Here is a 24,721-nt window from a genome sequence, read left to right as displayed (position 1 = left end):
TCAAAACGTACTGATACTGTAATGGCTAATTGTCTTCGCAAATTGTTCACCCTCAGACGGTCGCTAACATTCTCCACACCAGCTGTCCGCCTCCTGGCATATAATACAATAGTTCGTCCTACTTTAGAATATGCATTAATCATTTGGGACCCCCACACAAAAACAAATATTGAAAAATTAGAAAGAATTCAAAAGATAGCTGTCCGATTTATCTACAATTCTTGCGGTCGAACTTTTATAACAGATCTCCTTAAACGTAGTGACTTCTCTTCGATTACAGAATAAAATCGTGTTTGCTGATTAAAATTCTTTTTTCAGCTAATGAATGGCCGCTACCATATGGATACCTCACACATCTTAACACCTTTAACTGGTTATGCTACTCGTCATAAACACTCCCTAGCAGTAACCCCGTTAACACCGCACAACAACTGCTTCAAGTACTCTTATTTTTACAAGAACAATACTTGATTGGAATAAACTTCCTGATGAAGTCGTTACACAAAATTCTTTATCCCGTTTTCAGGCGCGCCTGCATTCATGACTCAACCGCACATAGTTTATTTGCTCCTTTCTTCATGCATTTTGTCCTTTTGCCATGTTGAATTCAAGCGTCGGCATGATTGCTTGAACTGTATGTTTGTATGAATGTACTTGTATGTTCCCACCCTGCTAAGATCTTGTAAAAGATCGCAGTATCTATAAATAAAATAAACAAATAAAGAACAAAAATGTAAACGCTGGCGTATCTCAATCTGGAGAAGAGCAGGAAAATGAGACGGCCGTATGCTCTCCTCCGCTCATCGGCGAAACGCAAATGACCGGAAACAGGCTGGCGGCTTGTCACGGACGAAGCGAGAGCGCGCGCGGCACGTGCAAACGCTCTCGTGCACAAGGGCCTGGTGCGCTGAGAAATGCGACAGTCATGTAAACGCGGCATACACGCAAACGTAGACGCGGGTTCGACCCGCGGCAGTGGCGGCCGCGTTCAAATGGGGGTCGAATGCAAAAAAACGCCCGTGTATCGTGCTTTGGGTCCACGTTACGGAATTAATCCCAGGTGTACGAAATTGACTAAACAGCTGTAAAGCTTCCGTTCTTTTTCTAGAGATGATCTATCTATCTATCTATCTATCTATCTATCTATCTATCTATCTATCTATCTATCTATCTATCTATCTATCTATCTATCTATCTATCTATCTATCTATCTATCTATCTATCTATCTGTAATTCCGCGTTTTTCTACGAAAGTTTCAATTTATAAAATCGACTGCTTCAACACTACATAATATTTGCCTAATTTTTGACGTTTTGTAGGCCGAAATTTATTCAGATATGCAAATGCGAACTTTTGTTTGTAGTTCTGGCGGCTTTCACAGAACGTAATCCAAACGTTGGTGGCATGGTGGTGAACCATGTAAAGAACGTGTTCTTATTTTTGTGTTTGTTTTTCCTTGCGAAGGAACAATTACACTTGGAAAAATAACTCAACACTTACACACACTGGGCCCTCCTAAGACAACCCATAGGCCATGAATATCGCAGGCCATCGTTGCATTCCCGGTCGGCGGTTCTTTCTTCAAAAAAAAAAGCGTAGTCAACGATTGCACCAGCCGACTGTTGTCTCCAAAATAACCCAGAATAATATAATGTAGTCGATATAAGGCTTTTAGTATTGCTGTAACTGAGAACCCTCTACATTAGAATAAAATGAGCGACCGTTTCAAAAGGTCATTTCCTTTCGCCGTGTCCACCTAAATTTCAAACAACTGCGCATTATTGGAATGCAGGAGAACGAAAATACGTCACCGTGTATGCATTCCACGAGTTTCTCTCGAGAACAGATTGCATTCACACGTGCAGCCGACTTACCCGTGCGTACGCTTGGAAAACATTGCGACTCGTCGAGTCTCGTATACAGCCTAACGGTCACGTACGCAACTAAACACAATGTTCGTCATCGACTCGCTTCCACCGCTGGCTTCTCGGTTGGCGCCTTCTTCTTCGATAAGAGATACTCCAAACAAGTCGCATTCATACTTCCATTAATGTTATTGTTGCGCCGAAGCTAGGCCGCTACCCACTGCGTCTACGTGCCAGTACAGACCCTTCATAACAAAAGGACGCATGAAGCCTCTGTAGAAATTCCCTAGAGGAAACGCGCTCGCGTCAATACAAAGTCAACGTAATGTCAAAGGAATGTGAGAAGGCATTATACCGCATAGGGGGAGATAAGTATACGATTCGTTTTTTGTTGTTCTGTTAGCAGCCAAGCGTACCCCACAAAGAGGGAATCCGTGTACGTGAGGTGCGCCTCTAATATTCCTTTCGCAGTTCTGGCGTTTTCCGCCGCCTCCACAATGCGAGCACGGAAAACGGCCGTGGAAGAGCCATCGCACAATACGCAATCTGCGGTAAGCAATGGTCCCCACATACTTGGGAGACTTATCGCTATACGCTTCTCGGAAAGAACAATAGATAAAGGAAAGAGGTAGGGAAAAGGAGCTCGGTTTGTCGAGCGCTGCTATATAAAAAAAAAATTACAGCAGCCGGGCGGAAGAGAGCGAGTGGAATGCTGCGGTACTATAGGCACGTCTGCACCGTTATTAGAAAAAATGAGCGCCCACCGGCTTCAGTTTAGGTCTCGCTCTACTGAATCGGCGAGAGTCGACGGGAAGACGAAGAGAGACGTGCAGGGGGAGGAAAGGAAAGGAAAGGAAGGAGTAAACGCAGAGACAACGAGCAAGCAGCGAGTGCATATATCATCGGGAGAAACGGCGCCAGCTCCGCATTTTTTTTTTTTTTAACCGCTCTTGAAAACCGAAAAGAAGTAAATTTTGCGAGCGAGCGGCTTTTCTTTCGATCGATTGGAATGACGCCGCTCAAGTTCGCCGGTATTTTTTTTTTCTCTCTCTCTCTCTCTCTTTCTCATTCTGCGCGCCGGAAAGGACATGCCGCGAAGACGAGGGCGCGTATGTACCCAGGGGGGAAATGGAGAACGGAAGACAAAGGCGATTGCGGTGTTATAGGAAAGAAACAAATAGAAGCAATATGCTAGATCGATAGGCAAAAGTGCGATCAGTGGAGGACACGTCGAAAGTCACCCAGGTGTGTTAACTCTCTCAAGGACACGGGGACGGGTGAAGCGCGATCGTTCAAGGACGCGTCCGTGACCGCCTACTTAGCGTGAATGCAACAGCGCGTGAACCGAACGAACGCTGCGGAAATTCGCAAGGCGCAGGCAGGTTCAGACTAGTTTTCCACGGAATTGAAATGAAATTGTGGAGTTTATCGTGCCGAAACCACACGGTGCAATTGCGAGGGACGCCGTAGCGAAGGGCTTCGAATTAATTTCGGAATGCAATCGTCATGGCAGGGAATCGAACCCGCCACCTTGTGCTCGGCAGCGCAACGCCACAGGCACTTAACCACCGCGGCGAGCGGAAAGAAAAATGTGCAGATGGAAAAAAAGATGATAATAATAATGATGCTCCTTCCCCGGCGATTGAACCCGGTACCAGTGCCTGCGCGGTGCAGTCGCTTTGCACGAAATGAGCAATCGTAGAAAGCCACAAAGCTGGCAGCGCCAGGTGATTCGATAAATCGAAGCGCTGGAAGACTGATCACGCAAATGAGTTCAGCGGAAATCCCCAAGCGGCGTGTGCCTGGGAACGCTCACGATAGCGAAAGTCGGCGTCCGCCACCTGAGTTTATACATGGCACACGTTTATACACAGTCCCCCAAATCGAATTATCCGAGTTACCGGTTAGTTCGACCTCGCGCTGCCAACCTGATATAGCTTCCTTGTAGCTTAATTGCCAGAGCGACAGCCCCGAAAGCCGCCGACGATGCCGGATTCGGTCACCGGGGAAGGACGAATTTGTAAAGCTTTCTTTTTCTTTAAAGCGCAGATTCCTATGGCCTACCCGGACGTGACGAAAGTTCTTGAAACGCGAGGACGTGTCATCGGATGAGGCGTTATACCTCTCCAGAGCCCGTCGAAAATCACCAAAACACATGCACAAGTAATGATAACATTATGCCCTAAGCTTTCGTCCCATCTATAATTCCTTTTTTTTTTTTTTGAAAAGTAACGATAGCACTTCTTGAAGAGGAAGGACTCAAACTTACTAAAATCGTACACCCGTCTTGAACTGCACGTCGCACAGATTGTTTCGGTTAAAAGCATGGTTCAAGGGCAAGACGTACAGGCAGGGTTGCCAATTTTTCTTACGAAAGTTCCACTCAAGTTAAGTTCGGAATTGCTAAATGATTTTGTGAATCTGCTAAAATTGTGCCAAGATAAATTCAGCTCGAAACAATCTTCACGATAGCGGAGCCGTAAGTTCTACTATGGTGTGACACTTGTTCAACAGAGGACAAATACTTATCGATCACTGTTTAAAAAAAAAAAATCGAGAAGTGAAAGTTAGTCTAAGTCGACAAAAAAAGCGCTGAAAGTTATTTAAAAGATATGTCAACCAATAAATACAGTCACTGAAGGATGCAGGTCACCGAGGCACGCACGAAAACGCGCAGCACATCGAGTAAGCGCCGGAGCAGCTTCAAGTGCTCGGCGTTTGTGGATCTTCTTCGAATTCGATGTATACGAAGACGACGGTCGTGAAAGTAGGTCAATCGGCCAATCGACAGGATCGGGTACGCTTGTATTCGACACTGTATACAACAAAAATGCGTCAGGTCACAATATACCAGGTGCTCGTTTTTATGCGGAACACTTTCTTTTAAAAGAAACGATCATATCTAGGCCAGCGCTGTGTTTTGGGGTAAGCTGGCTACATGGATAGCCGGACATTAGTATAGCAAGGAAAATTTATACGATAAATTTAGTCACTTAGTATGTGCTAATTAACTTTCTAATTATTCACTTTAGGGCACGTTGTAAGTGCCAAATTGGAGCCGACGAGTAGTTCGTTTGTGTCAGCTTAGCACAAATCCTAAGATTAATAAGCATCACTCTTGAGATGTCCGTCCCCAAAATCGGCCAAGAAATGCATCCGTGTAAGGTCGTCCCGAACTGTTAGAGACTCGCTCTTGGGTGAATTGTTAACTGAAACGCCAATTTATATCACAGCATATTTTAAGGTTGCATGTCTCGAAACTGGCGCTAGTTATAATTTCTGCTAAGCAAAAACGACTTCACTACTACTCGGCTTCAGTTTCGCAGTTGAAATGCGTGGTCTAAAGTGAACAATTAAAAACATGTAATTAGCGAAATCATAGTTTACATTTTTCTTGGTGCTAATGTCCGTCTAGCCATAGCCTATACAGGGTGTGTTCTTGTTTTTGGTTTTTTAGCTGCGCCAAATTTTTTTGAAGACTGCCTATGGCAGGTAGCACATTCTAACCTTTGATCTAAATTACTCGATGAGGCGGCCATTACTTCTGCGACAAATCAAGAACGTTCAATTGAGTAATTAACGTAACTATACGCTAATTTACTCTTTAATTAATTACTTTAAGCGACATATTTCAATCTACGAATTATAATTGCTGAGTTCTCACGGCGTATCTACTTGGAATGAATTCCCTGGGCAGCACGAGTTCCGAGATATTAATTTTCAATGTGTCCGTCGAAACGCATTGGTATTCCGCTTACTTTCGTGCTTCAACGCATAAAACAGCGTTTTCCTAAAAAAGTAACCGGAACGTCAGTGAATTTCGTCAGACACTTTGAAAATTTATATCTCGGAAATGGTGCTGCTTAGAGAATGCGTTCCAAGCAGATACGCTGTGCGAATTCAGCCGCTATAGTTCGTAGATAGAAATATGTAGCGTAAAGTAATTAATTAAAACGTTTATTATTGTAATTAGGTTAATCATTCAATTGAACATTTTGAGTTCTCGTAGAAGTAATGGCCTCTTCGTTGAGTAATATAGATCAAGGGTTAGAATTGTGCTATCTGTCATAGGGAATATTTAGAAAAATTTGGCGCAGCTAAAAGAAAGGGAGAAAGAAAAGACCCTGTAAATGCAAGAACGGCAAGTGCCTGTAGGTATGACAGTTCTTTTTAAAACAAAATGTTCCTCCTAAAATGAAATGAAAAGACAAAAAGAAAACTTTCAGGCATATCTCGTTGAAAATTTCGCCACGTCCAGATAAACACCCTCAAAGTTCTCTCCTTTCTCTCTTTTTCATCTCGCTAGCCCAGCACGCGGCGCGTTTCAGTCACTTCGCGCAACCGCAACTCATGTGCGACTGCTCGCAATAACTGCAGACGCTAGCGCGACAACACCGCCGATTCCGAGCTCTTCGGTTTGGGTGAACGGGAAGCGACACAGCACTGGCCACCATATAATGCAAAGGCAACACCGGGGGGACCAAAACGCGTTGAGCCAGAACGATCGCTTGTTTGCATAACAAACACCACGTCGCGGGACAAGTGACAGTGCGGTTCATCTATACATATTACCCGGGCAGATGAACGGCCGCGCGGTAGGATATACTATATACAGCTCCCATGCGAGGCTGATATATAATGAGAACTAACGGTAGCGCTGCGCAAGAGGATGGCCGCCCTCGGTGAGGAAGTGACTGATTCTTTTGGCTGCTTCGCTGACGTATATGCGTAGAGAAGTACGCGTGGGGAAGCGTTCGCTAATTAAGAACAACCCGACTATTTGTCGCGACGGTCCTCTATAGCAGGACACCGCACATATAGAGGAATGTCGACGTCCTTTGCATCGGTATGTCAACCTCTATTCCACGCTTTCCCGTCGTGTGCCAAGCGGCACGGGCGTTGCTGCTTCACTTGACAGATGTATCCAGCACACTTAAGAAGCCTGCCTTAAAAGGTTGTGTTTTGGGAGGGGTGAGATGGTGGCGCAAACGATGATGGAAGTGACTGCCGCGCTTACTGCAATAAAATAAGCATGCATGCATGCAAGCATGGTGAGCTGGTGCACTGCGTGCACCAGCTCACCAGCCCGGTACAATGCAGCGAAGGGCTTCTGTCAACCAATCAGTAGCGAAAGCCGCGGCTTCATGTTTCAGAGAAGGGGGCGAGGGTTCGTTCACTGTGTTCTGCTAATGATCCTACCGCGAAACTTACATTCTGTCACCGTGGCACGGACAGTGTATGAGCACTTCTTCTTGTGGTTCTCATTTCTGGTTGCCCTGCACGACTCGTATACTTTTCGCTGGGCTGCAAGGAGTTGATGAGATGGGCACATAGTGTATTAATAACTCCACTTGAGTTCTTTCTTTCTTTCTTTCTTTCTTTCTTCGACCGCCATTTCTCATGCAGCCACGTGAAATGCATTTCCGAAGCATTTTCAGCCTGGAATCGCCGCATTGTCGGTTTCTCGAGCCCGAATAATGCACGCCCTGCGAGAAAGACGTGGATCTTCAATTACTCCATTCTTACGTGCCAATCGAACTCGCCTAAGCTTCCGTTTTCACTTTGGACGCGCCACGGCCCGGGAAAAAAATATAATGTCGTCGTTATTCGGGTCATGCAGCGTGCGACTGAAAGAGCATGCTGCAGCGCTCAGCTCAACCGGACATCCCGTACACGACAGATATTTGGGTGCAATTAGGTAGCGGATATTGGGTACGATACGCGTGTTCTTCTGGCATTAAGCGGCGTCCATATTCGAGGACTTGCCGGCACTCAGGTTCAGGCATCTGACGCGATCCGCTGTGCTTCTATAATGGGACACCTTTGCAGAGAAAACTAACAGCACGAGCCTGCAAGCAGCTTTCTTCGTAAAAGCAATCTAAGTGCCCCGAGTACCATTCTGCTATACACTATAGCCGACGACAACTTTCTGTGGCAGCACAGCCAAAGCTACGCTAGAGTATTCTAGTACACTCCACCTACGCCCACGCGCTCGCACGTGCGGAGCATCTACTCTTGCCTTACTACGCCAAGTAGTGCTATGGTCCCTAGAATATTGGCATAGTAGTGGCGACGTTTTGCTGGCGGTTTCCGGAACCAGGAAAACCAGACGTGGATAACTGAAATACAGAAAACTAGGAACAGCAAGAAACCGAAATCCTTTTCCTAAGCAAGCATTTTGTTTGTTATGAAGTAAATCCAGAACAAAATATTATAATAGTAAGTAGTACGGTTCGTTTTACAGTACGTAGCTTCCAGTTGCTTACATTCGCGAACAATATGCAGATGCGCAGTAAAAGAATGCGTGCTTCGGCTCCGCAGCTTTAGCTGCGCTGCCACAGAAAAGTTGATGCCGGGTGTACGCGACATTTCCCTCGCGAAGCTCCCCAGCGCACCACTGCGTGCTCCAACTCTACAGTCATATTTGGTCGCGGAATCGCCCGACCCCCTTCGGGTGGCATTGTATAAACATTCTGTACTGCATTCATTTCAAGCGTCACATACAGCGCGAGTTCTCTGGCAAAATCTCGCCCGGGGACGTTCGGCGTTTCGGCCGCGCGCGCGCCTCCACGGTGTGACCTTGTGGAGGCCGACCGCGCATACTTCCCCGCAGACCGAACGAAATCGCTGTCGGGGCGCAGAAAAAGAAACGAATAACATCGCGAGAAAGAAGAAGAAAACACCGCTTCGTGAGCAAGCAGCGAAAGCTCGGTCGATCGATGCACGGGGAGGCAAAGCACGTTTGACAAGGCAAGTCACGTCGCCTGCCAGCTCTGCAGAAAAAGAAGCGCGTATACTGTACTCGCACGCACTGGCACCGCCCCTTCCGCGAGAAACCCAACGCGCACGCACATGGGGGGACCCGCACAATCAGCGGCGTGCCACGAATGCAGCAACGTCACACGCTGTGTGTTTCGCCAGGCGAGACCGCGCGGCTCCTGCTTTTGCTTTGCGCGCGTACCGCATTTATCCGAATCCAATCCGCCTCATTAACCCCAGGAACAAAGCCCGTAATTTTTTTTTCTGCGCTGATTTTGATATCTCGCAATGCAGGTTTAAGCGCGTGAAATTTAACGCGGAGCACATGGTGGCGTTGCTGACATGCTGGATAGAAGTCTCGGTCAGTAGTGATTGAAGTCATTGTACCAATTATGAATTGGTTAATTACTATACTAATTAATTTCCTTCCAAAAGCTTTGTTTCTTTTAAATTTGCGATTCATGACCAGAAACAATTAAACGTAATTATGTGGAATGGTTTATGAGCTTTGCGTGTAGTACAAACCGCCGGGGTTGCTCAGTGGCTACGGCGATGTGCTGCTAAGCACGAGGTCGCGAGTTGATACCGGCCGCGGCGCCGCATGTCGTTGCGGGCGAAAAAAAAAAAGAAAAACGCTCGTGTGCTGAAATTTAGGTGCACGTAAAGAATCCCAGGTGGCCAAAATTTATACGAAGTCCCCCACTAGCTACGGTGTGCCTTACAATCACGTCGTGGTTCTGGCACGTAATATCCCAGGATCTTTTTCCTTTCTTTTCTTTTTTAAGGAGTACTCATACACAAATTTTCGGAGATGTTGAAGCTTTCCCAGACCCTCCTCGCACGCAAAATAGTAACACTTAAGTATGAAGGTTGGGAGACAGTTAAGATATTTCAATTTGATGCTAAAGTTCGCCTCGAAATGCCACCCTGGCTACATCGACATTATCGTGACGTCATGACACAGAACAAAATTTGCTGGCGTCGCGTAAGATGGCTAAACGTAATGACGTGCCAACATGGCGACGACATGCTAGACGACAATGTGACAACATTTGGCAGACAAGAATGTCACGAGTATTTTACAAGTATAGTCAACAGTGAGACAACACACCTGCCGCAGTCGTTATGAAAGTCGTTTCTCAAGAAAGGAAGCGTAAATCTCCCATTTGCTGCTACGGACATTCGTGCACTGCTCTTATACAGCTGCGCGCCCTGATGGGTACGGCGTTAATTTCTCGTTGTCGCATTTTATTCCGTTTCCTACTTGGCGATTTATCTGCGTTTCATTTTTCTACCTTTCTTTCCTTGCCATCGTAAAAGCACCCAGGTCGCAAGCGCAGCTATGGAAGTTGCATAATTGGGTTTTATGGCTTCACACGTCTCCGACGCAGTCACGGAGACGGCATATAAGTGCGACCGTTAACTGGCTTACGACAATAAAAGAAGGAAAGAAAAGTGTCCTCGGACATAATCTGCCTACAAGGAAAAGAAAAGCACAAACATTTCACATTATAGAAAAAACTGTTTATTCGGGTATTGGCACTGCCTAGCTGCCTTCCCACACGCAATCACTCGGCTTCTTTGCCGTTCGCAAACTTTCACCGCGCATCGTCGTATTTCGCAAGGAATGCGATAACAAGTGCTTAGTACGCAGAAGCGTTCGTGTTGCTTGGAAAGAGAAAGCATTCCTGCTTGGGGCGGATACAGGAACGGCTCGGACTAGTTTGTTACAGTGCAGTTTCACGCACCGCCAGGCAACAAATGACGACTCGAGTTGAGCTAGGTGCAGTTTGCTGTCCGCGCTTTATCCCTCGAGTGAAAGCCAACCTATTGCCCATTTTGGAGCGGAAAAAAGGTGTTGCTCTGCCGCTAAGCATGGGCTCCCGGCTTCGATTAGGGACGGCGGCAGAGACCGCATTTGGATGAGGGCAGAATGAAAAAAAAAAAAGAATCTGGCAGAACCCATCTGTCATTCATCTGAACGATGAATGTCAACGTTAGTGTGATTAGCATTGAAGCGATATTGTCTGAATATATGTGACGCGCATTCGACTTCGTCGAGCAGCGGAGAAATCTAAATTAATTTTTCTTTTTATTGAATTGAGCGGCACATGCCCAGAGGATCATACCCAGTGATCCAAGTGTGGGTCAAAGCGGCTCATTGAAAAGCTGCACATATCCACTTACCCTTATCTAGCGACAGAAGTCGACGTAAAAGGCGTTGAATGAAGAGCGGCGCTACCCCAGTTGCATATAATCAAAATTGTGTAACGTGTCTCTGTCATATCATCATCGTACATAACCATTGTGTACACTGTGTATATTGAACATCATTTTATACATGTGACAATTAGTTTATGTTTACCTGTGATTTTCCGTGGGTTTATGTTGTTATATGTTAATGAATGAGAACTCGGACGCTACATTGAAAATGTGCCATATATACAATCCTTCGTTTCTTGCATATGCTATCGTCCTGGTGGAATTGTGCCGTGATTGCGACTCAGTGTTCGTATCGTCCCTTGTTTAAATAAACTTTTTCAAAACACACCGGTGGCGCATATTGACACCTAAGAGGCTAACTGAAGTGTGGCGCATACCTAGCTTCACACACCCAGTGACACAAGTTGAGGTGAGGGAGGTTCATTGAAGAGTCGCACATAAGCACTCGCACACACCCCGCAAAACAAGTTGGCCTGAAACGAGTTCACTGACGTCATTGAAGTGTGCCACATATACGCAGTAGCACGTGCTCAGTTACCCAACTTGGCCTCAGAGAGGTTCACTGAAGAGCGGCCACATACCTCGTGGCCAAAGGCCCAAGTTGGCGTCATGTTCACTGAACAGCGCCACAGACGAAGTGGCCAGTGGCGTAGCTAGGGGATGGCACACCGGACACGTACCCCCTCCACCGACAATTCTGTATTAGCATGTAGCCTTCCAGGCCCCTTCTCCACCCGGGGAAGGAAGTAGAGCCCAGCCGTTTACTCGGTGCCGTTGAAGTCCATCAATCAATTAAAAAAGGGGGGGGGGGGGTATCTAGTTATATACGAATAAATACGGTACGCGCTGACTTACGGCCAGTTTATCTTTTCCGTGCCTTCCTTCTATCCTATACTTAATCTTCGTCCACGCCCATGCCAGCACGTCGACATCGCGCAGTTGCTGGTAGCGGGGCAGGGGGAGACGTTAATGTGAGCGCTTGATCCACGCAACAGCACGTCCACGTGCAGTCGCGCTGTGAAAACGGGCGTGAAAACGCTGTGAGGAAATCGTTCCATGCAGAGAACCACGCGCGAGTCCCTCCCCGAAGGCGAGCTATAATCGCGCGAATCGTCGACGGTGCACAACGGCGCGCTCGCATAATTAACCGCACGATCCCCAAACTATACCGCAACCAAATATCTGCGGTTCACGACTGGTTGCGCGTTTCGTTCCGCGAAAGCCAGAGATCTGAACGTAGCAATATGGATGTATAGCGCAGAGAAGTACGGAATGGGTCACGCAGCTTCATTACTATATGCTATACTGTTTTCTCTCTCTCTCTCTCTCTCTCTCTTACTCGAACGCGCTTCGGTAATCGAATCAAACAACAGCGGCGCGTTATGTCGCTGTGGTTGTGGCCTCAGAACATGGCTCGTACCCACTAGGGGGATTGGCAACACTGGAGGTAATGAAAGGTGCACCCAACAAAACACAAAGAGGGCTTTCTAAAAAAGCAAACGATCCAAGAAACAAAACGTGATGCAACTTACTGCGCGTTATTGGGCTTTGGCTTTTCTTGCTTTTCTTTTCTTCTCTCTCTCTCTCTTCTGAATGAAGAGCAGCTGGCGTTACGCAACCGATACGCAGTTTTGTTACGGAAAAAAGAAATAATAATCGGGCGTCGGAAAAAAAATGGTGAAAGTAGTGAAGCACAGCGACCTTGAGCAGCTACATTCCTATAGCCAATGATATTGAAGGCTGCCGCTCTCAAAACAGAAAATACGTTATCTGCTGGTCAATAAGATGTCACATGTTGTATAGAGGGCTCAAGAAAACGAGAAAATGTGCGATACAAGTGTACGTATTTCGTTTGTATACATTTATACAAATATAGAAATAAAATATGAAATTTACAGTATGCGCGAAGTATTTACAGTATTACTGAGTGGAGCCTCACTCAGGTAAGTTACTGAAAAACTCTACACGCAAAGATAAGAAGCATGCTATAAAGCTTCGCAGGATGTCTCAATATTGTCCACTTGTTCTTAGAACTCATCTTTATTTCGTTGTGGAGTAACAAACGTTCACTTCGTAGAAATCTTGCTGTATCTTTTAATATTTCCAAATAACTTAATCACCCAAATTAAAGCTATGGCTTTAACAGTTACAAGAATGTATTACTTTTAAACACCAATTTAACAAATGTCGGTTAGACATTTCTTTGATGAAAGCACTTCATCATTTTACCTGCACTTAAACATAAAAAATCTGTGTTAAAAAAAAAAAAGAAACGGTGGTAGATTTGTGTGTGTTGATCGACTGATCAATCTTTAACGGCAGCAATAGAGACGCAGACACACGGAACAACTAGACTTTCGCGCTTCGTTTTTTTACGCGTCGTCTTTATACTTATCACTTGGGGTCCCGTGTCAGTGCCATAAGCAGCGCGCTTTAATATACAGCGCCTGGGCTTTTAAAGCGGTCTTAGTAAAGGGCGCCGGAAAAATTCTGACCGCATGATTTTCTTCGAGAAGTCACAGTGAACTAACACTTATAGTCACCTTACAACGGCTACTCGCCTTTATGTTCTATTACGATGCATCTGAGCACAGTCGGCCCCACTTTTGTCAGAAGCGCCGAACCGGTGAGCTGCACTGCAACGAAATACATAACTGTGCGTTGCTGACCGCTTTTGGAGACAATGCTTGTCACCAGCAGAAGCCACAAAAAGCCCGGTTAATACATTTCAGCCAGGTGTATAACTTGAATATAGTAGGTGTTGTGTTATTACTATTTATTTGCTTTGCAATCCAGCGCTCCAATATGTGGCCTACCGTACAAATTACAGTAAGCAGTTTGCATCGACATCATCGGGGCCGCCACGTCGGGCTACTAGAACGTCGAGCAGCTGCGCAAGCAATAAACGTGGTGAGAGCAACGCACACTACAACAGGCGCGTCTTGCGCCGAGCGACAAATCGATAACAGTCATAATCCGGTAAAAGAACTGTCCCCGTCAGAGAGCAAAGCAATGTACACGTGATGTGTGGTGCACCCACGTCATGCGTGGGCGCCATATTTGGGCACCAGCTTTGTGAGAACCTGCGTCCGTGACGTCCCGTGGAAACTAGCTATTAACGCGATAGCGTTAAGGAGCTCGTGTCGCAGAAAAGCCGGTGTCGTCGGCGTCGGCGTCCGCGGCGTTGGCCGTGAGCGATAAATCACGGCAGGCACTTCATAAATAAAAAGCAACTTCCAAGATGGGCTGGATGGGAATCGAACCAGGGTCTCCGGAGTGTGAGACGGAGACGTTACCACTGAGCCACGAGTTTTTTTTTTCTTTATTGCCAAATTGGCACAATACAGTGAAAAAACAACATCATAACATCACATTAAAAATGCTAGCTTGTGTCTGGCTAGCATAAGTGGGTAAAAAAACGCTTTACGGTCAGGAGTTCGTCCAGATAAACACACCAATCTGGCTTTTCTTCCTTCTGTTTGTAAACATCTCGAGTCAAAACTTTCTTTTTCATGCTCCATAGTGGCACACTTTCTACAATACCGTGGCTAAAGGAAAAAGGGCTGTTGGTACCATGGTCGGTAGACTGTGTAATATGCAAAAGGCCTGAAACAATCGAGCACATGTTTCTCGATTGTTGCGATGCCGTATTCTTATGGGACATCTTGCAAAGAACCCTGAAAAAGGAACGGCCGCTTACACCCTACGGCATTCGATTTCTTCCCGTCGAAAGCGAAGGTGTGCCGTACGATATGCTAATGATTCTAGTAATGCACAGTGTTTGGAAAACCAGAATGTCAGTGCGTAATGCGGACGTCAACGCGAGGTCAGCCCGGGACAACTTCAACGAAATTCACTGAGCCACGAGTTCGATGCTTCAAAGCGGTACAAAAGCGCCTCTAGTGAACGCGGTGTTGCCTTAGAAACGAGCTGTTTCTAAGGCTCAGGCGTGCGTCGCTTGCTCAGGCGCACATTTCGTTGTCGCGCCGAACGCTGCGTTGCTCGACGCTCACCGCGTCCGATGCGGGGCGCGTAGTCGCTGCGCCGTAGCCCATTGTCTTACACCCCTTGGCGGGTCGACGGGAACGCTGTCGCGTTCTACTCTTGAAGGCAAAGCTTAAGCGTCCTCCAATTTTTTCTAGCATTTTCGCATTCCGCCTAAAGCGGCTGGGAATCGAACCTCCAACCTCTTTGCTTAACGCCAAAACGCCTTAGGAGCTAAGCCACCAGCGGCGGGTATCTCAAGGTATACTATGCATCATGGCAAGGACAGTGGTCAAAACACATTTCAAATCGCGTTAAACGTGAAGGTATGCACCACGTGTCGCCCGAAAGGCTAAGCGTCGATTGCGATAGTAAATTAGCAGACAGCCATGCCAAATAAGGATAGTACTCTTATCGGCGGTATCAACTTTTAAACGCACTCTCGCTAACTAAATTAGCAACCATGGTGCTAGCAGGCACATCAAACATGAACACATTACACTCGATGAACACGGGCACTCGCTGTCCAAACGCTGCCGTGAGGAAGCGCGGCAGCCGGATAGAAAGCCGCCCTCTCTCTCTCTTCTCCCCCCGGTGCCTCGCAACGTTGGGTGCATGGTTGGGTGCCTCGCGCGCGCCGGAAGATGGCGCGCCTTCTCCCCGCTTTCCTACCTGTCGCGCGCGCGAGACTGAGCCGCGCGCCTTTCGCACACTTTCACTCGCACATACACCGTAGGGCGTGCGGCGACGGTGTTATCGCCCTTGGTCTTCATACTGAACATCACGTCGACGGCGACGACAGAAATGCGCCTGGAGTGTCCGCATAATTGCTACCGCAATGAAACAGGACACAAGATACAATTATAAGAACTACAGTGCTCCGACGTCACAGGTCTGACAACCGATCACCGTGGAGTATCTTGTACCATGTTATCTTTTAATCTTTTTTTTTCGTTGAACAGCTTGGCTGCGGTTAGGCGGGACACCTTACATACATTGTGCGCATAATTCAGACGTCGCATAACGGCTGTCGAGGACTGGCAGGTTATACTAGCCGTACGTCCACTATCTTGCGCTCGTGAAGGTTTCCCACGCGCTAAGTCATCATCCAGTACAATTTTCAGGTGCATTTAGAAGTGAACCGCTTGGACAATACTAATACTTGAAATTTATCGTCCTTGAAAGCCTTCCGGATAACGCTTCTGCAAGGCAGCGGTTTACTCTATTTCGTTATGCATTCCAGACAGAACGAAAGAAAATGAAAATGCAGCATTTTTGCGCGTGCGGTCACACCCACAATTGTTTCCGCGTGCTTTTGACGAGGTGGGTGCAACCGTCTTTTGCCTTAATATGAACACACTTCGAGCAACCTTTTTTTTTTGTGTGTGTGTGTGTGCTGTCGAAGTTTGATTCTTTACGCTGAAACCTGCCTTCGCATATATAGGCTATTTACTCGTGGAAACGTTCTGCGGTCATGAAGAGAAACCTACGGAGGCGAAGCGCACGCGTGCCAAGCTACCGAAGATAGTCCCACTGTCTCATTCGCGCGTTTCAGTTGGGGCAGAGGAAAAATAAAATGTTGCACATATTGCGGCACTTACATTAAACCAGGAAATAAGACACACCACTCAGCGTGATACTGTTTTTTTCTCTCTTTCTTCCCTCCTCTGCGCTGACAAATGCGAAATGTCGCAAGTAGACAGGCTGATTAAAAAAAAAAAAAAAAAAGGAAAGCTGCGTCAAAGTTTGCCGGCAGACTTGGCGCTGTAACACAAGCGCAGAAGCACTGCCTCTGGTCGCTTTCCGTTCATCATATACTACAGGTAAATTTTCCGCGAATTCAGACAGACTCGTCCCCTGCTCAAGAAACATACACGTTTCATTACAATCCGTTGTTCGCTCCCCACAATCGCTGAATACGTTGCCTCGCGCATCCGGATTAAAAATAAGTGCAGCAGCTGCGCACTTGCTCTTGCAACGCTTGTGTCAGACTTGGCCGACATTCTAAACCGTAGCTGCCAACTCACCGCGGTTCCGGCCTTGGATATAGTTTCGATTCATCGATGTAGCCGTCTTGATGTCCACGGATCATTCAATCAAACCGAAATAAAAACTAGCAAAAGGAAGAAAACAGAAACGGGAAGAGGGCACAGCTGCAGGAGCAGGCAACCGTCTTGGCGCCGCACGGCAACCGACTGCCGTCTACCGTAAGCGAAGCACAGCGTTCAGTCGGGCAGAACGGATTCCCGCAGCGCCTCTCCGCATTCGTCATCTGTCAGTGGTTGAACTTCGTCTAGACTGCCACGCTTACCGCGCCGAGCGTGTCGCTCGGCCCTTCTCCGACTACACTTAGCGTCGTCGTCACTAGCGAAAAAAAGAAATGGTTACAACGCTAACTAAAACTTGCACGTAGGAATTATGCAGTTGCCATCCGTCTTGTGTGCACCTAGCTTTCCAGTTACAGAGGAAATTTTTTTCTAATTATGCAAGTAGTTCGCACGCTCGAGTCCACTAACGCCAGAAGTCAAGGCTCCGCCAGCCACTACATATCCTGCGACTTGCATCCTTAACTCACGTCCTCGGGAGCATCGATCACCGCAGTGAAGTGTGCACTCGCTCCGCTACCACGAAATGTTTCCGTGACTCACCTTCTGCTTGCCTAGAACGGTTGTTCACGTACTTTGTCGGGAGTAAATTCACTGCGCTATTTGCGGATACTGCAAATTTCCCGCTTTACAACGTCCTCTATAAACCTTCTCTTACTTTTCCCCCCTTTTCACGAATAATCGCTAAACTGACAGAGCATAACTATAAGTCCGCTCTTGAAGCAACTACTCATTATATGTATTTCCATCTTTATCATATTGTTGCTTAATTATGACATGCCGGCGTGCACCTAACCCACTTGCAATTTTTTTCTTTCCTTTGAAAACAAATAATAAACGTGCAGAACAACGTGCATGCAAATGAAAAGCTTTACATTTCCGAATGACATACAGGTGAAACTAACAAAAATAAGTTTGTGCCACTGGGCCAGGATTGAAAAGTACGATAACAATGGGCGGCGCGGAAATGCCGGCGTTTATTGCCGTAGGATGCAGATCCCTTGAAGAATCGCAGTGTACACTGCACGCAACTGTACCTTGCTCGAGCATCATTATTAAAAGGCGTCAAATATCGTTACTGAAGAACGTCATATGTCGAGCACTCAGCGACAGCTGTGCATAAACTGCATTAATGTCCGAGTTTCAGCAGGAGGCGTCCTAAAGAAACTAAAGGATAGAACAGTCGGACACAGTGCAGAAAGTAAGCCTGTCCAATTACCCTAACCTGATTTACCCTCATTTATTGTTTACTAGCAACGGCAGACGTTTGAATACACAAATACACGCGTGCACGCACGCACGTACACACGCACAACACCCGCGCACGCGGGCTGTGCCGTGCGTATCACCAGAAATATCACGTGGATTAGTGAAGCGGTCTTCGCCACAGAAGATCTAGTACTGCGGAGAAGGAAGCTTTAACGAACTCTAACGAGAACACTAAAGAGAAGCACCAAATCAAACTTATAAAGCTTTTTTTTTTTCAAAGTCTATTTTAGTTTATTTCGTGGTAAACCGTTGATTATTCGAAGGGAAAATGAAGGTCATGCTAGAACCAGCTCTGGTATGCCAGTGTGACATAGCAAACATAGCAAGATTTTTTATTTATTTATTTATTTTTTGCCCGCAAGAGGGTGGTAGTGGCACAGTGAAACTTCCTTCATGATTGTGTTACGCTGAGTTTTAACACCGAAAATATGAACGGCTACGGCAAGAAAAGACAAAGCGCAAACTACTATCAACTCTTTAATCCTATCAGTGAGAGTGTTTATATACATAGAGATATGAATTAAGCACAAGTAGCAAGATAATTACATGATAAAACGCGATAGGTTAAAGTAACAAATTTATCGTCACTCGTTGAACCCTGCAAGCTCTGTCTGTTCTTTTGGTAAGCATGATGGAGGGCATGCTCACGCACTCATCTTTTTCTTGCTACTATCATCACCCATATATATATATGTTCACTGGCAGGATTAAAGAGCTCATAGTAGTTTGTACTTCATCCTTCCTAGTCGTAGTCATTCATATCTTTAGGTTTGAACTCAGCACAACACAAACATAAATGTACACTAACTAGCCCCGTTCATTGCTCGACTAAGCAGTGAAACTTATTGAAACGTGTCGAAGTTCAGTCTCCGGCTCTTTGAGAATGCAATGTAGTCACTCTTTAGTGCTAAAGAAATAACTAGGCCCTAGATGACACCATCAAAATACATGCCGCTGTGACAGGCTGGCGCAGGAACTTCAACGTGGCATCACCACCCACCTTTCCCTTTTGCATTTTTTATGCACGGCTTCTAAGAATGGGCAGCATGCACTTCAGCATGCCATCACATCTCGGAGGCCATGTTTTATAACTCATAAAGCCTCCTCTCATGTAAGAGTGTGGCCGTGGTACTAGCAATGGTCACCTTTATTGTATGTGATGCTGCCTGTACGCAAAACGGCTCAAATGATTTTTTTTTCTTTCACGTCCCTTTAAAATGATATGTGAGAAAGGCCAGCGAGTTCACTAGCATTATATGTTTTTATCGGGCAACTTGCCTTATATTTCCCGACCCGACACATTACTTTCATTCATTTTCAAAGTGCATATGGATTCTTCTGGGTGATGTCAAAGAATAGCCACTCATGGTATGCAATTATTGTTTTCCTGAGTTCCTTTAATGCTGTTGTAATTCAGGTGCACAGAAAGTAGTGACACAGCTAAATGCTACAAAGGAAACCCATACGGGTTCCTCGAAAGAAAAGCTTTGCAGTTGAAGAAAAATTCGTCCTGGTCCGGGACTCGAACACAGGACCACCGCCTTTCCGGGGCAGCTGCTCTACCATCTGAGCTAACCAGGCAACTAGCAGACGGCTTTGTAGCACTTAGCTACGTTCGGGTGGATGTCTCATTTTGGTGGAAGGAAGTGTCTCAATGAATGCCTCACCTTTTGTCTCTCTATGTTCCAATGTGCTCAAGACTACTATATGCGAACTTCCTTTACTCCACTTAGCTAACTCTGCTCAAGGTTTTCCAAACCTGGGACGTTTCTTCTTGCAGGATTTTTCTTATATTTATTACTATTATGTGAAAAGGAGTAACTGTAACCATTAGAGGGTCACTATGTCTCATTTTTGTTTTCATTAAAATAAAAACAAACATTTATGGCTGTTTGTACTCTAGGATTTATTTCAAACAGCAGCAGGAAAATATGTACACTAATCCTTAAGATCTAGCAACACACTGGAGTAATTTCTCGTGGAGGTACCTGACCCTTTGCAGGACAGGTTTTTTTTCATCATACTCCGTGTAGGGAACCTAGAAATACAACAACACAAAACAGTTTCATAGTGTAGTAATGCTAACTAATGCATGAATACGCATCTACAATGCTTACTTGTGTTTAAAAGAAACATCAAGTTTCTACCTTGAAAGATGTATAAACCTCACGTTTTCATATAAGGAAATCAAATATGCAAAACCTTCATTAAGAAGCTGAAAATCAAATGGCCCACTTATGGCCCACCTGGGGGCTGTTTGCAGTACTTACTGTTTGCAGTAAGCTCCCACTTACTGCAAACAGTTAATGAATTAAATTAACTTTCATGTGGTGGCACTTGGCAAGATATGCACAGGCCTGCTAGTGTACAGTACTCAAAGAATGAAATGCATCGATTTAGGGCCAACTAATGTCGCAACACAGAATGGATTCCAAGGGAAGGGAAGCGTAGCAGAGGGCGGCAGAAAGTTAGGTGGGCGGATGAGATTAAGAAGTTTGCAGGGACAACATGGCCACAATTAGTACATGACCGGGGTAGTTGGAGAAGTATGGGAGAGGCCTTTGCCCTGCAGTGGGCGTAACCAGGCTGATGATGATGGATGTTGCAACGTGACATCTCACTCTCAAGTAATTGCACTTATTTATCTACTTAAAATTTCCCTGTTCTGCTTCATTCCATGAGTATAGTACACAACTATGTGACGGCAAGAGATGAATGTCTACTAGATATTTTAGCTCTTACTCATAACTAATCATTATCACTTCAAAGAAATGTAAAACACCAATGGTTTATGGCAGTTATATAACTTGCTTTGCCAGTAACCAAGAAGCAAATGGACAAACAACAAGCCCTGTAAAATGGCTGTTAATCTGCTGTGTCGTTCCTACGCATGCTCACACACACTCGTTACTCCATCACAATCTATTGCACTAATGGTTAAAAGGCCTACATAAAAGAAATGCTGATAATGCAATACTGCAGTGCCCTAAACATTCCTAAACCACTCGCCTGTGCAGTTCCCACAAATTATAATTACTGTAACTAAACCTGTTCTAGGCGCTGCATTGTCTTACAAGCTTTGCTACAAAGTTTAAAGAAACTGGGACCTCTTTAAAGCTGCAACTAGTTTTCCTGGCATGAGATGTGTTTGCCTGTATAGCTAATGCTGAGAAATCACAAGCACTTTGATAAATATTTACTTGGAAGTGGGTTTTCCTAAACAAAGATTTCACTATGTATAATTATACAGACTTCACTATTATGAAGCAAATGTATTGAAGCAATCTTTTAACTGAAAGCATCATTAGGATTGATTTCCAGGTTTTCTTCATACATTTGGCCAGGTAGCCTCAAAATCGCACCCTCAATAATAAAACAAAATTGCGCATCCAATGGTGTGCTTCGAACATGGTTTGCCCAGGGCAGGAGCACAATGCTCTACTTGATAGGCCACAGACACATGCATGGCTCGACAGGGCAAATATGTACCTCACCACTTCTTCTCTCAAGCAACCTAGTGCTTGGCCCATACATTGCATTGCATAGCAACGATTCACTTCTAAAAGTCAGAGCCTGCCAGTTTCCTTCATCCCTCATAGCAGCTAGACCTTTGAGAGATGCTATGTGACATTGCCCAGCCATTGGGATCAACTCAGTACAGCACAGACGCAACACCCAGTAGGTGTTAAGATTACTTCAACAGTGCATTGTGCATCCCAGTGTTTCCTCGTCATTTCTAAGCTGATATATCATGCTTAGTAAACCATGCAGAGTCGGACAAACCTGCCGCTAGAACCGGCCGCTAGAACAGTTGTAGACAGGTGCTCTCGGAGCAATGTCAAGCATTCTCTCCCTCATTCTCTGCTAAACACAGCAGATGATATGCACAGTTCAGCACCATGTGTACTTGTGGGGGCGCTCCCTCACTCTCATTGCGCGGATGTGTTGTGCATTCTACTTGAAATGGAGCTACATGTTCTACTAAAAATGGCATTGGGTATATTTATGTCCCAATCATGCTGTATGAGACCAGGTACTTAGAAAGTATGCATCAGTCTGCTTCTTGTAGCCTCTTTGCGAGTCCCAACAGCATAAGTGAAATACACACAAACTGAAACTTCAAAACATTTAATCACATGCATTGTGCAGCTAATGCTTCACATTAACCTAAGTCCTTGCAATGTGTGAGAATTCTGTGATAATTTATTTTTAGGGCAAATAACGAGCAGATGTATTTGAATGTGCAGTTCAAAAGCATGCGTGCCTACCTGCAGCACCTTGTAGCCGAGATGTTTCAGTAGCCGCATTCGAAGAGCATTGGCGCCAGTTGGCACTTGGCTGTGCAATGTAAAGTCCCTGTAGTCAAGCACCACCAATGCAATTCTACAGGAAAGAAGAAAACAGGCACAAATTCTACAACAGCAATAAAAAACAAGCACGCCAGTCAAAATGACATAGGTCATGGGAAAAGTTCTCAAGTCCCAGCCAATGAACAAACCTATGGTGATCTGGCTGAGGCTTTGAGTCGAGCAGAACAGGCTGTGCATTTTTGTCCACGATCATTTCTCCATCTGTCAAAAAAGAACAACACAAAGCAGGAAAATATTGATAATAACAACATTATTATCTAAAATATAGATATTATGCTCACGTATGTACATTATTTAACAGCTTTATTTGAACTACTTACACGGATATTTGAACTCACAGTGTCCATGCATTTCGTTTCCACAAACAAACATTGCAAAATGTTGACAGTCACTTTAGCATACGCTAAAGAAGATGAAGGCATTCGTTGTGTTACGTGACATTTTGATTCAAATACCTTGTTACTTCATATTACTTGTTTTCTCCCACCAAAGGCCATGGGTTCGAGTGTCTTAATTAACTCTACCTTAATGGTCATGGTTTCTGCTCTACCAATGGTCATGGTTTCGACTCCCATCAAAGGGTAAGGGCTCAACTCCCACCAGAGGCCTTAATTAACTGCACATTCATTAACTTCTTAAATATACCAAAGGTAGTGGGTTCGACACACACTTCACAATGTCAACTTGAATCCAACTTGGAGATATGGGCTGTTCGTCCATACCTCTAAGCTGCATCGTAGGTTCAAGTGCCTTAATTAACTTGGCTTTAACACCAAAGGTCGTGGGTTCGACTCCCACTAAAGGTTGAGGGTTCGACTCTCAACCTTCACAATGAATCCAGCTTTGGAGATATGGCCAGTTCACCTATATCTCCAAGTTGGTTCGCTTGAGTTTTGGTGCCATAACGCCAGACCACGGATTTTTTGGCCCATGAGCTTTCCAAGGCTTTTGTTTTAAAATTTGGTTTGTAGAGTACTCAGCGATCTAAACGTGATAATTGGCGAACTTGGTGACTGGAACTTTTTGCAGCACCAGTTGGTCCTGAGGACATCAAGCTGATGAGGTGTGGTACACAATAAAAGAGGGGGCCGATGCGATGCATTGCGACTACGTTTGGCCTCCATGCAATCACCCAGCGCTCACCAGTGGCATAAAAAGCACCAGCCGCCATGCAGGCCAACTAGTGCATTTGAATCACTGAACACCATACTTTTACATGAATTTTCACAACCATGCCCTTTTGCCACTTAACTGCTAATAATCTTCATGGTTAACAAACTACAACTTCGCTTTTATATGGTGCTATGCAGTTCGTTAGTAAACGCTTGCATTAGAGCTGAACTTTTTTTTAATAATTTGTTGCAAGGCATAAGCCACAGCAATGTGACTCGCATAACTTTTGCGACTATAAACACATCAAAGCAAACCGGCACCTTTTAATGCAGCTATTAATCTTTAAGTGGCAGCAATAAATCTAAAAATGGTGTTCAGAATATGACATTTACTTTAACTGCACATATAAACAGGAAATTTCTCACATATTCAAAATACAGTAAACTCCCGTTAACTCAAAGCTGTAAAAACTGGAAAAACATCGTAATAAGTAGATTTTTGAGATAAGCAAAATTACAGAAATAGAATCCTTCTGGCCACACATAGATGATGTGAAGACATTCAAAGATGCTGCCATAAATATCATCAGTCCACACTGACCACACTGATGCAGCACTGACAGCATTTTAAGTGAAAAGGCAAAAGAATAGACCAGGTCACTGATGCATGCATGACGCCCTAATGAAATGGCAGTGAGCAGCCGAACAAGTGCATGGAGCGATGATAAGGTAAAGATAAGCGAGAAGAGTGGCATGGCATCTAGTTCAGCTAGCGAGCTGCTGCTATTAAAAAAGTGAGTGCAAGCCATGCTGCCCCACTGCCTCTTCCCTAGTATTTTCGAAGTCGACATTTGAAGATATCTGGAGTTCGGCGCAAAAACTTTTCAAAACAAGAGGTGAAAAACACATGGGCTCACCCCACAGCTGGAAAAAAAATTTAGACTTAACTGGTATTTCGAGACATCAGAGTTCGAGTAGACGAAGCTTTATTGAATATATGACACAGGGGTAGCAAATTCACAACGTGTGTCTA

The 24,721-nt window shown here is 45.3% G+C and overlaps 2 protein-coding genes across 4 annotated transcripts in view; both read right to left on the bottom strand.

Moving 5' to 3' along the window:
- Positions 1-17,110, bottom strand: part of LOC142582517 (methanethiol oxidase-like) — a 142,118-nt gene extending 125,008 nt beyond the window's left edge. Inside the window, exon 1 of one of the 2 annotated variants that reach the window (XM_075692335.1) lies at positions 16,860-17,110. In XM_075692335.1, the coding sequence (XP_075548450.1) occupies positions 16,860-16,893 (34 nt within the window). In that variant the 5' untranslated portion in view covers positions 16,894-17,110. The remainder of the gene's footprint in view (positions 1-16,859) is intronic. The other variant, XM_075692334.1, reaches the window with a different exon arrangement.
- Positions 17,111-20,087: 2,977 nt separating this feature from the next.
- The window catches only part of LOC142582514 (FAST kinase domain-containing protein 4), a 32,273-nt gene continuing 27,639 nt past the window's right edge, over positions 20,088-24,721 (bottom strand). For both annotated transcript variants that reach the window (XM_075692330.1, XM_075692331.1), the window contains exons 9-11: positions 22,705-22,777; positions 22,475-22,589; positions 20,088-20,244 (exon numbers count right to left, since the gene is read on the bottom strand). In XM_075692330.1, coding sequence (XP_075548445.1) covers positions 20,152-20,244; positions 22,475-22,589; positions 22,705-22,777 — 281 coding nt within the window. In that variant the 3' untranslated portion in view covers positions 20,088-20,151. The remainder of the gene's footprint in view (positions 20,245-22,474; positions 22,590-22,704; positions 22,778-24,721) is intronic.

The sequence above is a fragment of the Dermacentor variabilis genome, chromosome 5 (genome assembly GCF_050947875.1).
Source record: "Dermacentor variabilis isolate Ectoservices chromosome 5, ASM5094787v1, whole genome shotgun sequence".
Classification (NCBI taxonomy): domain Eukaryota; kingdom Metazoa; phylum Arthropoda; class Arachnida; order Ixodida; family Ixodidae; genus Dermacentor; species Dermacentor variabilis.
This window is presented reverse-complemented; position numbering and strand designations above follow the sequence as displayed.